Source organism: Gallus gallus, chromosome 30 (assembly GCF_016699485.2).
Source record: "Gallus gallus isolate bGalGal1 chromosome 30, bGalGal1.mat.broiler.GRCg7b, whole genome shotgun sequence".
NCBI classification, from domain to species: domain Eukaryota; kingdom Metazoa; phylum Chordata; class Aves; order Galliformes; family Phasianidae; genus Gallus; species Gallus gallus.
The window spans coordinates 356,514-370,622 of NC_052561.1; the positions used below are offsets into that span (position 1 = coordinate 356,514).

At 63.4% G+C, this 14,109-nt stretch overlaps 2 protein-coding genes and 1 long non-coding RNA gene across 5 annotated transcripts; 1 reads left to right on the forward strand and 2 right to left on the reverse strand.

Annotated features, from left to right (window-relative positions):
- Positions 1-24: 24 nt before the first annotated feature.
- On the reverse strand, positions 25-6,476 carry GIPC1 (GIPC PDZ domain containing family member 1). Its single transcript, XM_025145816.3, has 6 exons — positions 5,967-6,476; positions 4,625-4,810; positions 3,878-4,058; positions 1,913-2,022; positions 1,742-1,823; positions 25-1,253 (listed from the first exon to the last, which is right to left on the reverse strand). The coding sequence occupies exons 1-6, from the start codon at positions 6,273-6,275 to the stop codon at positions 1,102-1,104; spliced, it is 1,020 nt and encodes a 339-aa protein (XP_025001584.2). The 5' UTR covers positions 6,276-6,476; the 3' UTR covers positions 25-1,101.
- Positions 6,477-6,607: 131 nt separating this feature from the next.
- LOC112531003 lies at positions 6,608-9,313 on the forward strand. 2 transcript variants are annotated; one of them, XR_003072719.3, is made up of 3 exons: positions 6,608-7,266; positions 7,412-7,544; positions 9,063-9,313. It is a non-coding gene; the product is annotated as an uncharacterized LOC112531003 (long non-coding RNA). The 2 variants fall into 2 exon arrangements; XR_005842200.2 differs by having other exon boundaries at positions 6,608-7,544.
- DNAJB1 (DnaJ heat shock protein family (Hsp40) member B1) lies at positions 7,913-13,173 on the reverse strand. 2 transcript variants are annotated; one of them, XM_040653925.2, is made up of 4 exons: positions 12,952-13,173; positions 9,653-10,227; positions 9,403-9,567; positions 7,913-8,629 (listed from the first exon to the last, which is right to left on the reverse strand). In XM_040653925.2, exons 1-4 carry the CDS (start codon positions 13,160-13,162, stop codon positions 8,393-8,395), a joined length of 1,188 nt encoding a protein of 395 aa, XP_040509859.1. In that variant the 5' UTR covers positions 13,163-13,173; the 3' UTR covers positions 7,913-8,392. The 2 variants fall into 2 exon arrangements, with proteins under 2 accessions (XP_040509859.1, XP_025001581.1); XM_025145813.3 differs by having other exon boundaries at positions 7,913-9,567.
- Between the last annotated feature and the right edge of the window lie 936 nt (positions 13,174-14,109).

A 14,109-nucleotide genomic window follows, 5' to 3' on the forward strand; every position in this document is an offset into this window, starting at 1 on the left:
ACACCAACCCCATACACCAACCAATCCCAGTTTTTCCCTATTTAATGTTAAAGTCACTCTCCATGTACAATACAAAAATATGCCCCGAGTTGGGGGGGGGGGGGCGTGGGGCCATGACCCCCCCCCTCCCAAAGCTCCAGGACCCCCTCCCACACCCCTCCCCCTCAAGCTGTAGTGGATACTTTGGAGACAGAGACCCCCCCAGGGGGGAGAACTGCTGCCCCCCCTCACCCGAGGTAGTCAGTGCGAATGGGGGGTCGGGGAGAGGGGACAACACAGCGCATTGTGGGGGGGGGGAAGGGGGGGTGACAGTGTGTGACAGGCTCAGATTGGCACCAGAATGGATTTGGTGTAGATGTTGGGGGGGGGGGGGGGAGCACAGGGTGGTTCCGGTCTGCCCCCACCCCCCCCCAAAAAAGTAAAGCCTTTGGGGGGTGCTAAGGGGGGACCCTCATTCCTCACCCTGCAGCACTGGGGAAAGGGACAGGGCTGAAGAACGGCCCCCACACTCATATTGGGGGGGAGGGGCGTGGATTGCTCAGTGGTGATGGGTTGGCCTGAGGGGGGAGAAGGGCTGCTGGAGGGGTCCCAGGGCGACTTTGGGGGTGTCAGAATCCTTGTGGGGAGAAGGAGGGGGTCCTGTGAGGGATGGGGCACCCAAATCCTGTGGGGGGTCCCAGGTTACTGCGTGGGGGGGGGGTGGAGGGAATCACAATTTATATTGAGAGAGGGTCCCAGTGTCTATTGTGATGGTCCCAAACTATTTGGGGGGGGAGGTAGGGGGCTTCTATTGAGATTAGGGGTACCCAAACCTATTTGAGGGGGGAGGGAGGTCCTCAAGCCCTTGGGGGGGAGCATTATGGTCCCAGGGATGTATGTGTGGGAAGGTCCCAGGAAATGGGGGAGGCTCCAGTGGTCTGATGGGGTCCCCTGTGTTATGTGGGGGTGGGGGGGGGGGGGGGGGGTAGTGTTGTAAGAGAAGCACACAGAATTCGGGGGGGGGGGGGGCTCTTCCAGCATCTTTGGGGGTCCGCTGGTGGTGTGGGGGGGGCTCCCGGTGCTCTGAGCGTCCCCTGGCATTTTGGGATGCCCCCCCCCCTTTTAGCAGCGCCCCGCCTTGGCGTCCCCAATGGCCCCCCAGACGTCGAAGACAAACTCATCTGGGAAGGCGAAGTCCCCGAGCTGTGAGTCCAGGGCCTGCGCCAGCGCGTCGGGGTCGCGGGCGTCACGGCCCAACTCCACCATGGTGGCAGCTGTGGGGACACCGGGACGGTCAGGGGACAGCACGGGGGATGTGGGGCACCCTTGGGGACTCCGTGGGGACACCGGGATGTGGGGACAGCGAGGGGACGCCGTAGGGGAACCCAACTCCACCGTGGTGGTGGCTGCGGGGACACCGAGACGGGGGGGCAGTCGGGAGGCATCGGGTGGGATGTGGGGACAGTCAGGGAACACCGTGGGGGACACCCAGGAGTCCACCCCCGTCCCACCATAATGGTGACTGCAGGACACACGGATGATTAAGGACCCCCCCCCAGCTCCTTCGCAGTGGGGACACCCGGGGGACCCCCCCAGCATTCAGTAACCCCCCTCCCCAGGCACCACCCCCCGCTTCACCCCACACTGGGGCCGCACCGCTGCCCCCAAACCCTCCCAGACCCCTCTGGGCGGTGACGTGGAGCCCCACCGCTCCCCCCCCAAGGTGTTAACCCCCACCCCCCGGTGGGTGCCCCCCCCTCACCCAGCTCGGTGTCGCGGATGCCCATGTAGCTCTCCAGCAGATCATCCACCTTGGCGATGGCGCGCTCCTCGAAGGCGCTGGGCTGACGGGTGGGACAGCAGGGTGACATAAGGGGGGAGGGGGGTCCCCAGCGTCCCCCCCACCCCCCCAGGGCTCCCCCCACACACCCACCTGCTCCTCCACGGTGGCGGGGCCGTGGGCGCGCAGCCTCAGGGTGCCCCGACCGCTGCCCAGTGCTGTGCCCCCCCCCCGGCCCCCCGCCGTGCGCTGGCTGATCATGTCTGCAATGGAGGGGGGAGGAAGACGTAAATCCTGGGGTCCCCCCACCCCCTGCCTGAGCTACAGGACCCTCCCCCAGCCACAGTCCTTACCCCCACCTCAACCTCGTCCCAACCCTAATCCCAATCCTTACCCCAATCCCAAACTCTACCCCAACCCTAATCCCAATCTCTATCCCCCTCCCCACTCCAGTCCCAACCCTAATCCCAATCCTTACCCCAATCCCAAACTCTACCCCAACCCTAATCCCAATCTCTGTCCCCCTCCCCCCTCCAGTCCCAACCCCACCCCCAATCCCCATCCCAACTCGAGCTCAATCTCAAACCCAACTCCAATAAAACCTCAATCCAATCCCATTCTCAACCCCAGCCCTACATCCCAGCCTCAAACATAACCCCAATCCCAGCTCCAAACCCAATCCCAATCTCAACCCCACCCCACCCCAATCTCGATCCAACCCCACACCTCATCCTCATCCCAGTCCCAATTCCCATCTCAACTGCATCCTAATCCCAATCCTCATCCCAATTTCAACCCAATCTCAACTCCAGTCCCACCCAGCTCCAACCCAATCCCAATCCCCACCTCAATCCCACCCTAAACCCAATCTCTATCCCAGCTCCGTGCCCAATCCTCATCCCAATTTCAACCCAATCTCAACCCCAACTCCAATCCCACCCTAAACCCAATCTATCCCAGCTCCATGCCCCACCCTAATCTCTATTTCAACCCAATCTCAACCCCAACTCCAACCCAATCCCAATCCCCACCTCAATCCCACCCTAAATCCAATCTCTATCCCAGCTCCATGCCCAATCCTCATCCCAATTTCAACCCAATCCCAATCCCCACCTCAATCCCACCCTAAACCCAATCTCTATCCCAGTTCCATGCCCCACCCTCATCCCAATTTCAATCCAACCCAATCTCAACCCCGACCCCACCCCAACCCAATCCCAATCCTCACCTCAATCCCACCCTAAACCCAATCTCTATCCCAGCTCCACGCCCAATCCTCATCCCATTTCAACCCCAATCTCAATCCTGATTCCAATCCCCACCTCAATCCCACCCTAAACCCCATCTCTACCCCAGCTCTTCCCACCCTCATCCCAATTTCAATCCAACCCAATCTCAACCCCAACCCCACCCCAATCCAATCCCAATCCCCAACTCCAATCCCACCCTAAATCCCATCTCTACCCCAGCTCTTCCCACCCTCATCCCAATTTCAATCCAACCCAAACCCAACCCTCACCTCAATCCCACCCTAAACCCAGTCTCTACCCCAGCTCTTCCCACCCTCATCCCAATTTCAATCCAACCCAATCTCAACCCCAACCCCACCCCAATCCAATCCCAATCCTCACCTCAATCCCACCCTAAACCCAATCTCTATCCCAGCTCCATGCCCAATCCTCATCCCAATTTCAACCCAATCCCAATCCCCACCTCAATCCCACCCTAAACCCAATCTCTACCCCAGCTCTTCCCACCCTCATCCCAATTTCAATCCAACCCAAACCCAACCCTCACCTCAATCCCACCCTAAACCCAATCTCTATCCCAGCTCCATGCCCCACCCTCATCCCAATTTCAATCCAACCCAATCTCAACCCCGACCCCACCCCAATCCAATCCCAATCCCCACCTCAATCCCACCCTAAACCCCATCTCTACCCCAGCTCTTCCCACCCTCATCCCAATTTCAATCCAACCCAATCCCAACCCTCACCTCAATCCCACCCTAAACCCCATCTCTACCCCAGCTCTTCCCACCCTCATCCCAATTTCAATCCAACCCAACCCAATCCCAATCCCAACCCCCACCTCGGCTCCCCCCACCCCCCCACCCACCAAAGGCCTTTCGGGGCTCAGTGAGCTGTAGGGCGAAGGTGCGCCCCCGGGGCAGCTCCTTCAGCGCCCGCGCCACGTCGTAGTGCCGCGCGCCCACCAGGCTGCGCCCGTTGATGGCCTCAATCATATCCCCGACGCCGATCAGCGGCACGCGGTCGATCACACTGCCCTCCTTGATCCGCTGCCACGGGGAGGGGGGGGGACGGCGCTCGTTAGCGGTGATTAACAGCATTCCAGAGGGGATTGGGGGCAGAGGTGGGGGCGGGTTGGCCCCGGGTACCCCCCGTGCCGCTCAGGGGTGTCCCCCTATGACCTCAGGGACCAAACGCGCATCCAGGGACGTCCCCACACCCCTCCACCCCCCCACGTCCCCCCTGGTGCTCAGGGATATCCCCTGCCCCCCATAATAGCCCTATGTCCCCCCACAATGCTTTGGGACATCCCTGTGCCCCCCTACCACACTCCAAGATGTCCCCACAGCCCCCCATAGCGATCGGAGGCACCCCCATGCCCCCCCCCCCCCCCCAGTATGTCCCCATGTCCCTCTGGGACAGCCCACGCCCCCCTCCCCCCTCATATCACCCCCAGACCCCCCCACACCCCCCCTCATAACAATCAGGGATATCCCTCCATCCCCCCAACGACTCTCAGGACGTCCCCATATCCCCCCCACAGCGCTCTGAGATATCCCTACGTCCCTACAACGCTCCGAGACGTCCCCAAGTCCCCCCCCTTCCCCCCCCCCACCTTAATGAAGGCGTATCCGGCGCCGTTGTCGGTGATGGTCAGCCCCAACGCCTCCTCAGACTTCAGCACCTCCACCTCCTTCCTCTGCCCTTTGGTGTGAGCGAAGATGAAGTCCTCGAGGCCGATCTGCCCCCCCAGCAGCTTCTCCATGTCCACCTTGTGCGTGTTCAGCGTGCAGAACATCACCTGTAGGGGGGGGATGGGGTGGGAGGGGGGGCTCACCCCACTGATGTGCATTGAATCTTACCCCCCCATTCTCCCCCTAGGATGCCTGTAACCCCTTCCCAGAAACCCCCCACCACCCAAACCCCCCCCCCCAGCACTCCTGTTTCCCCCTAGGGTACCTTTTACCACCCCTCCCTCAATGCCCCCCCCCCCCCCAGGACCCCAACATCCCCTCCTATTCCACAACCCTCCCCCCCCAGCACAATAACCCCCCTACACTCCTCCTCCAATGCAAATAACGCAATGAGATTTCCCCCTATTCTCCCCCCACAGTCCCCCAAGCACCCCAATAACCCCCTATTCCCTCCCTATGATGCCTCCTACGACCCCCAGCACCCCAATCTCTTTGATCCTCATTTCTAGACCCCCCAGCAAACCAACAACCACCCCAACGCCCCCATATCTCCCCCTCCCCCCGCCTCCAGGCCCCCCAGCACCCCGATAACCCCCCAGCACTCCTATATATCCTCTCATCCTCATTTCCAGACCCCCCCCAAACACCCCAATATTTCCCCACCACCTGACTCCCCCAGCACCCCCATCGACCACCTCAACACCCCAATATCTCCCCCATCTCCATTCTGACCCCACCCAGCACCCCCAATATCTCCCCATCTCCCCCATTCCTATTCCCAGACTCTCTAGCACCCCCATATCTCTCCCTACCCCCACCTCCACACTCCCCCAGCACCCCAATATCTCCCTCATCCCCATCCCCAGACCCCCCCAGCACCCCAATATCTCCCTCATCCCCATTCCCAGACCCCCCCAGCGCCCCAATAACCCCCATATTTCTCCCACCCCATACTTCCAGACCACCCCCACCACCCCCATATCTCCCCCTACCCCCACCCCCACACTCCCCCAGCACCCCAATATCTCCCTCATCCCCATCCCCATCCCCCCCCAGCACCCCAATATCTCCCCGTAGCCCCATTCCCAGACCCCCTAGCGCCCCAATAACCCCCATATTTCCCCCCACCCCATACTTCCAGACCACCCTCACTTCCAGACCACCCCCAGCACCCCACATCTCCCCCTACCCCCATTCCCCGACCCCCCGGCGCCCCAATAACCCCCATATTTCCCCCCCAGCCCCCCGTCTCCCAGGCCCCACCTCCCCGGGCGGGATGCGGAACGCCTCGGCGATCTTCCCGTACAGCTCCCGCACGTTGCTGAAGCCCTCAATGCGCCCCGTGGGACTGCCGTGAGCCAACTGCGTATGGAACACCAACCGGGGCCGGAGCGCGGCGGGCGGCGGGGGCAGCCCGGGGGGCTGCGGGCCGGCGGGGGGGGCACCGCCCGCACCCCCGTGCTCCCCCCCGACCCCTCCGTCTCCCCCCGGCGTCCCTCCCCGACCCCCCGCCGCCTCCTCGTTCTCCACCAGCGGTGCGGCCTTCTTGCGCCTGCCCAGGCCCAGCGGCATGGGGGAGGCCGGGGAGCCCCGGAAGGCGCCCCTCACCCCCTCGGACCGCCCCGCGGGCCTCTCCCCGTGCCCGCTCCCCCGCGGCGTGGGGTCGTTCCGGGGCTTTCTGGGACTCCCCCGGGGTCGTTTTCCTCGGTGCCGGCGCCGCCGAGCACCAAACTCGAGCCGGGCGCTGCCGGGGTACGGCACGCCGGAAGGGGCGGGGCTCGCCTACGCGTCCGCCCAATCTGCGGCACCGCCCTGTCCTCGTAGCCAATGGAACGCGGCGAGAGGGCGGAAGTAAGGGAGGGTGTCTTCTTAACCAATGGGATGCGGCGAGAAGGCGGAAGTGAGGGCGGAAGTGAGGGAAGCTCGGCCCTCCCGGAGCGTTTCCGCCCTCCGCGGTGCGGTGGGCGCGTCCGGGTGGGGCGGCGGAGGGAGGAGGCGAAAGGGGTGCAGGGGAGAGCCTCGCATTCCTGGGCTCCCCGTGGCTGAGCGCCACGTGGGGGACCTCTGTGGGACAGCGGTGCCGTTATTAAACCCCCTTCCAAGATGGCAGAATAAACGAGAAGAGGTTTTCCTAACGGCCATTCCCCATAAGCACAAGCAGGAGGTGCCGTTCCTGGGTGGAGTTTGGTTGGGGAAAGGCCCCATTGCTGCGCAGTGCAGTCACAGACAGTTCAGGCATTCCCAGCCCCAACTGCGGCTGCGGGAATGGGGGGTCTGTTGGGATATGGGGTGTAAAGGGCCGCCGGCTCAGCTCGTCTGCTGAGGCCTTTGGAGGGGCTCACAACGCGAGGCCAGAAATGGGGCTGGGGGAGAAGGGGACAAAAGGCAGCCCAGCAAGGAAAGGCAGCGGCTGCGCAGGCCCAGGCACTGCGGGGTTCAGTCCCGGCCTTCCAGCTGAACTGAGCGTCCGTGGTGGGTTCTGTCGGGGTCCGTAGCAGTGCCAGAATCCCATCCAGGCCCCATTTGGGCTGCGGTTTCCGACTCATCACGGGGCAAAAGAAAGGTACGGTGTGATTGAAAGGAGTTATCGGCTGCATATGGTGCATTCCGGGCAGCGGAGCCGATAACCCAAACAGCTGAGGTTCCAATGGAGAGCATTTTGCCAACGGAGGGGTGGGTGAAGGATCTGAGCCGTCTCCCTCATACAGGGGGGGCCCAAACACGGACAGAGGGGCTGCCTATGGGCCGGAGGAGCAGGCGGTGTTCAGCCATCAGCACTGGAAGAGCTGCAGGAGATCCCAGGCCCGGAGACGCAGAGGATTCTCCCCATCGTGTGAGGGGGTAACAATTAAAGGATAAAATGGGGTAAATGGGAGGGAGGCCATAGGTGGAAATGGGGGGAGGGGGAGGAAGGGGGGGGGAATGGGGGAACAAAGGGGGGAGTGGTGAAGAGGTGTGAGGGGTAGGAAGAGGATGGGGGGGGGTATGGAAATGGAGCACCTCCACAGGGGGGCAAATTGGGGTCCATGACATCGGTGAGGACACACACAGAACCAAATGGGGGACCCCAAAAGAGCAGAGTAGGGAAGGAAGAAGAGCAAACCCTCCCCCCCAGCAGCATTTTAGGGAGACCCCACGATCGAAGCTTCGCTCCCCCACCCCCCCACACCCCCCCCAAGCAAAAAAAAAAACCCACACAGCCACCACCGCCTCGCTGACGTTTTTACTAATTACACAGAACTATACAGCATTTTTATACAAAACAAATCTCTGTACAGCGTGCGCGCTCCTGTTCCAGGAACAGACCTTTTTCTGCTTCGTTTTTATCCCAAAGGATAAGAAGGGAACACCCGGAGCACCCCTCGCGGTGCCCCCCCCCACCATGGGGAGGGGATGGGAGACCCCCAGGGTGGGTGTGGGGGCAGCTCAGGGTGGGGATAGGGCTCCCAACAGCCGTAGATGCATTGGGTCCTCTCCACAACCATGGAGATGGCAATGGGAATACACCGCCTGCTTCAGCTGTGGATGGTGGTGGTCGTGGGGGGGGGGTTGGGGGGGTCACACCGCGGTCCCACCAGTAGGAGATGGCACTGATGAGGTGACCCCGGTGGTCCCCCATCACCTGGAAAGGGTTGTGGAGATGAAACGGTGGTCCCCAACGCACACAGGAGGCGACACGGCGGTCCCCATCACCCGCAAATGGGGGGGGGGGTGAAGGTGACACCGATGGTCCCAACACGCAGAGGTGGAGATGATACTGTGGTCCCGAAGGATGGAGGTGGCCTCCGGGTGACACAGCGGTCCCCGTCGCCCGCAAATGGGTCGCGGGGGACCACATTGGGGTCACCCATAAGCAGTTGTGGAGGTGCCACGGTGGTCCCGACGGATGGAAGCGGCCTCCAGGAGGGGACACTGCTCTGTGTCACACGTAGGTGAGGGGCGGTGCTCTCAGCACACGGAGGTGCTCAGGAGGTGATGTGGGGGTCACAGTGGTCCCCGTCACCCGCAGGCAGCTGTGGTCCCCAGGAGGGGGGGGTGGTGGGGGCACCGCAGTCGTCCCCCCCCCATAGATGGCCGGCAGGGGGTCTCCGGGGGTGCAGGCAGTGCTGAGGGCACACTGCGCTTTCTGCCACCCACGGAGGGCGGTAATGAGGTCACATCGCTGTCACCCTCACGTCGGGTCAGGGATGTCACACTTTGGTCCCAGCAGACTGAGGTGGCAGTAAGGAATGGGGGTGGGGGGTGAGGGGGGGGGGGGCACACTTTGGTCCTCAGCAGATGGAGGTGGTGGTGGGGGGGGGGGGGGGGGGGGGGGGGGGGGGGGGGGGAAGGTGACAGCGCGGCCTTTGTCACCCACAGGGGGTCCGAAGGAGGACACAGCGCTGCCCCCTCCCCTGGAGATGAGGCGACACCGCCCTCCCCATCAGCACAGGCAGCAGTGAGGTGACACATCAGCCCCCAATGCACGGGAGACCCCTGGGAGCATTTTTTGGGGAGGGGGGGGGGGCCACCCCAAGCCTCTCTCCCCCACGCACCCCATAAGCGCCATCCCGGTCCCCCACCTCCCAAAAAGAAGAGCAAGAAAACCTCAAAACCAACCCCACCCCCCCCAAAAAAGTCCTCCCCGCGGCCACTAAACGGGCAGGATCTGCTCCAGGATGGTTTTGGACGAGGGGGGGATCCTGTCGGGGAATTTGACCTCGAATTCGATGATGAGATCTCCGCGTTTCTCGGGGCTTTTGGGGTACGGGAGCCCCTCGCCGGGGATGCGCCGTTTGACGCCGGGTTTCAGCACGTCCTTAAAAACCATAGGGATGGTGCGGCCGTCCAGCGTCGGCGTGTTCACCGTGCAGCCACACAGCGCCTGCATGGGGGGCAGAACCGGCGGGTAAGCACTGAGAAACCCCCCCAAAACCCACCCCAAAACCCCCCCACCCCGCAACGCTCACCTCCCGGAGGCTGATCTTAGCCGGGTAAATGATATCGGAACCCTCACGGCGGAAGACGTTGTGGGGTTTATCTTTGAGCACGAAGACGATGTCGGCGGGGATGTTGTTGGGGGTCTGATCCCCTTCTTTGGGGAAGGTGATTTTGGTGCCTTCCTTCCAACCCCGTTTCACTTCGATGCTCAGAATCTTATCCTCGTTACGCACCGTTTTCCCGTCGGGGTTCAGGCGTTTGTGAGAGATCTTCATCTTCTTGGTGCAACCCGCGTAGATCTCCTCCAAGGACACCCTCAGGTCGTACAGCACGGGGGGGTCCTGTTTGCGACACGCTCCGTCCTGCCCCCCCCCCCGGCCGCGGGGGAAGCTGATGTTCCCGAACCCCCCCATGTGAAAGGTGGTGAAAGCATCGTCCACGTCCATCTCCTCGTCGCCGTTGCGCTGCACGAAGAACGTATCGAAGGGGTTTCGGCCGTCGAAGAATTCGGCGAACATCGCGTGGGGGTCCCCGCGGAACGTGTAGGTGAACGTGGGGCCGTTGGAGCCCCCCGGGCCCGACGTCGGCGCTCCGCCCTTCAGCCCTACGGGGCGCGGAGGAGAAGACACACCGTCACCCCCTCAGCCTCACCTCCCCCCCATCCTCACCTCCACTCCCCCCCCATCCTCACCTCCCCCCCATCTCCACTCCCCCCCCTTCACCTTCACCCCCTCCATCCTCACCTTCACCCCCCCACCTTCACTCTCTCCCCCCATCTCCACTCCCCCTCCTCCATCTTCACGCCCTCCCCCCCCATCCTCACCTTCACCTCCTCCCCCCTTCACTCCCCCCCTCACCTTCAACCCCCCCTCCTCACCTTCACTCCCCCCCCATCTTCACTCCCCCACCCCCATCATCTTCACATCTCCACTCCCCCCCCCTCACCTTCACTTTCACTCCCCCCATCATCCTCACCTTCACTCCCCCCCCATCTCCACTCCTCCCCCTCCATCTTCACTCCCTCCCCCCAACATCCTCACCTTCACCTCCTCCCCCCTTCACTCCCCCCCCATCACCTTACTCCCCCCCACCTTCAACCCCCCTCCTCATCTTCACTCCCCCCCCATCTTCACATCTCCACCCCCCCCTCCATCCTCACCTTCACCCCCCCCCCCCTTCACCTTAACCTTCACTCCCCATCCCCTCATCCTCACCTTCACTCCCCCCCCCAATCCTCACTCCCTCCCCTTCATCCTCAGCCCCCCCCCATCCTCTCCCCCCCCCCACCCTCACCTCCCCCCCCTTCGTCACCCGGTGCCGCCCAGCCCGGTTCTTCCAGCTCAGCGCCACTCCCTACGCCCGGCCCTTCATTAGCGGTGCCTTAATGAGCTGCCTTAACGAGCCCCCAAACCGGCCAGCCCTGCTCGCTGCCCCCCCCCCAACACACACACACCCCACATCACCCCCCCGCCCCCCCCCAAGGCCTGACGCTGCCGCTCCCTCCCACGCCCTCATAGCCCAGAAGGCCAAATCTCAGCACTGAACCCCACAACCCATCGCAATGGGGGGGGGCTCAGAACACCCCCCCTCCTTCAGTACCCCCCCCCATAACCACGCTGCCCTACATTCCCTCTGCCCCACAGCTGACCCCACTGACTGCTTCCCCACAGCCGTACCCCCCCCCAGCGCCCCACAGCTGACCCCACACCCCGTCAGCACACCCCCAACCCCCCCCCCCATAAATCCCATAACCTCTCCTGTACCCCCCCAGCCCCACGTGCTCCCCCCATAACCCGATGTGCACCCCCAATGACTCTCTGACCCCCCCTTAAATAACCCCCACTCCACAGATACCCCCCCGCTGCACCCTAAAAACATCCAACCCCCCAAATACCCTCATCTGCCCCTACAGCCCCCCATCCTCACCCCGCAATGAGTACCACCACATCCTGCGCCCCACAAGTAACCCCCCCATTATCCCCCCACATAACATCCTATAAGCAGCACTGCACCCCGTAATCCATCTGCCCCCCAACACCCCACATCCCCTACAACCCCCCTGCTGACTGTTCCCCCCCCTCCCCAAGTGCTCCCCCATGGCTGCCATACCCCCCCATAACCCCCCCACACCCCACAAAGATCCGCACCCCATAAACACCCCCCGTGTCTGCCAGACCCCATCATAACACCCCAAACCCCCCACCTTGAAAGCCTACAGTCCCCCCCAATCCTCAGACACCCCACAGCCCCCAAATCTCCCCCCACAACAACCTACAAGCCCTAAATCCCCCCTCCCCCCCCCCAATGACACCCCAAAGCCTGCAACCTCCCCCCCAGGCCCCCCCAGTAGGCCCCAAATCATCCCCCGTTAAAACACCCTATAGCCCCCAAGCCCCCTCCCCCCCATGGGCCTCACAGCTCCCAACGACCCCCTCCAACCCCCCCCATGACACCTCACAGCCACCAACACCCCCCAAATCCCCCCCACAGGCCCCAACCCATCTCATAGCCCCAAAATCCCCCTATAAGAGGCCCCGAAATCCCTCCACAGCCTCCAACCCCCCATAAGAGCCCCCCAGTCCCCAAATCCCCCCCATAAGAGACCCCCAGGCCCCAACCCCATATAGGAGCCCCTAAATCCTCCCCCCGCCCCCAAATCCCCCTGTAAGAGCCCCCGAGTATCCCCCATAAGGGGCACACAGTCCCCCCCCCCCCACAGCTCCCAAATCCCCCCCATAAGAGATCCTCAGTCTCCAACTCCCCCATAAGAGATCCCAACCCCCCCCATAGCCCCTAAATCCCCCCCATAAGAGCCCCACAGCCCCCCCCCACAGGCCCCAAATCCCCCCCATAAGAGACTCCCACCCCCCCCCATAGCCCCTAAATCCCCCCCCATAGGAGCCCTACAACCCCCAAATCCCCCCCCATAGGCCCCAAATTCCCCCCATAAGAGACCCCGCCCCCCCCCCATAGCCCCTAAATCCCCCCCATAAGAGACCCACAGCCCCCAAATCCCCCATACAGGCCCCAAATCCCCCCCATAAGAGACCCCCAGACTTCAACTCCCCCCCATAAGAGACCCCAACCCCCCCCCATAGCCCCTGAATCCCCCCCATAAGAGACCCACAGCCCCCAAATCCCCCATACAGGCCCCTAATCCCCCCCATAAGAGACCCCCAGACTTCAACTCCCCCCCATAAGAGACCCCATAGCCCCTAAATCCCCCCATAAGAGGCCCTAACCCCCCCCATAAGAGGCCCTAACCCCCCCCATAAGAGGCCCTAACCCCCCCCATAAGAGGCCCATAGCCCCCCCCGCCCCCACTCACCCTCCTCGCCGTACTTATCGAAGATCTCTCTCTTTTTGGGGTCGCTCAGCACATCGTAGGCCTCGGCCACCTCCTTGAAGCGCTCCTCCGCTCCGGGCTCTTTATTCTTATCGGGGTGAAAGCGGAGGGCCTGCCGCCGGTAAGCCCGCTTTATCTCTTCGTCCGAAGCCCCCCGGGCCAGGCCCAACGTCCGGTAATAATCCTTCCCCATCGCGTCGCTTCGGCCGCTCCTCCGCCGCTCCGCCTTTATAGGGCCGCGGCGGCGGAACCTTCCAGAGCCCGCCGCCTCCAGAACCTTCCGGGCCCGCCTGGCCGTTCCGCCAATCGGCGCCCGCCGTTCCTTGAGCGGCGTGTGCTGTCGGCCAATCGGAGCGCGGCGCGAGGTGACTGGCGTTAAGGCTCGGCCAATGGGGGTGCGGGAGGTGGGTGGGAGGGCGCAGGCGCAGTGGGGAAGGGGAACGGGGCGGGGCTAGCGTTGCCGTGGCAACTGTTGGCGTGGGGGGGGAGGGGGGGGCGGCTCCAGGGGCGTTGCCATGGCGACCGACGGCACAACCGCGGCCTGGGCCTGTCAGCACAGAGACAGCCTGGGCCTGTCGCCATGGCAACCGTCACCCACAACAACAGCCGGGCTCTGCCGCCCACTGTCCGCAAAACCCCACAGCGTCCCCACGTCCTCAGCTGTCTCCGCGCCCTGCAACGTTCCCATGCCCTCAGACGTCCTTTTGGCACTCCTACGCCCTACAGATCCCCCCCCCGGCGTCAACCTGTCCCGCGGTGCCCTCGTGTCCTATGGCGTCCTGATGCTGTTCCCGTGATGTCCCCCCCCGCCCGAGGCGGTGTCGCTCCCCCCACCCATGGGTGCTGTGCCCGCCCCTCCCCCACTGCTGACTCAGCGCCGCCGCACCCACCTGCACTGACTCACCCCGGCCAGGGGGCGTGGCTTCATCTCAGACCCCGCCCCTTCCGCTCACGCCACGCCCACTCAGCCGTAGTCCTATTTGCATAGCCCCGCCCATGCCCACTCTAGCCCCGCCCATCTACATAACCCCGCCCCTTCCTCAGGCCACGCCCCCTTTCGCTCTTTAATCCCGTCTCGGCGCTATCCCGCCTCCGCACCGTGATGTCACGCGGCTCCCGCCCCTCCCATTGGCTCTCACC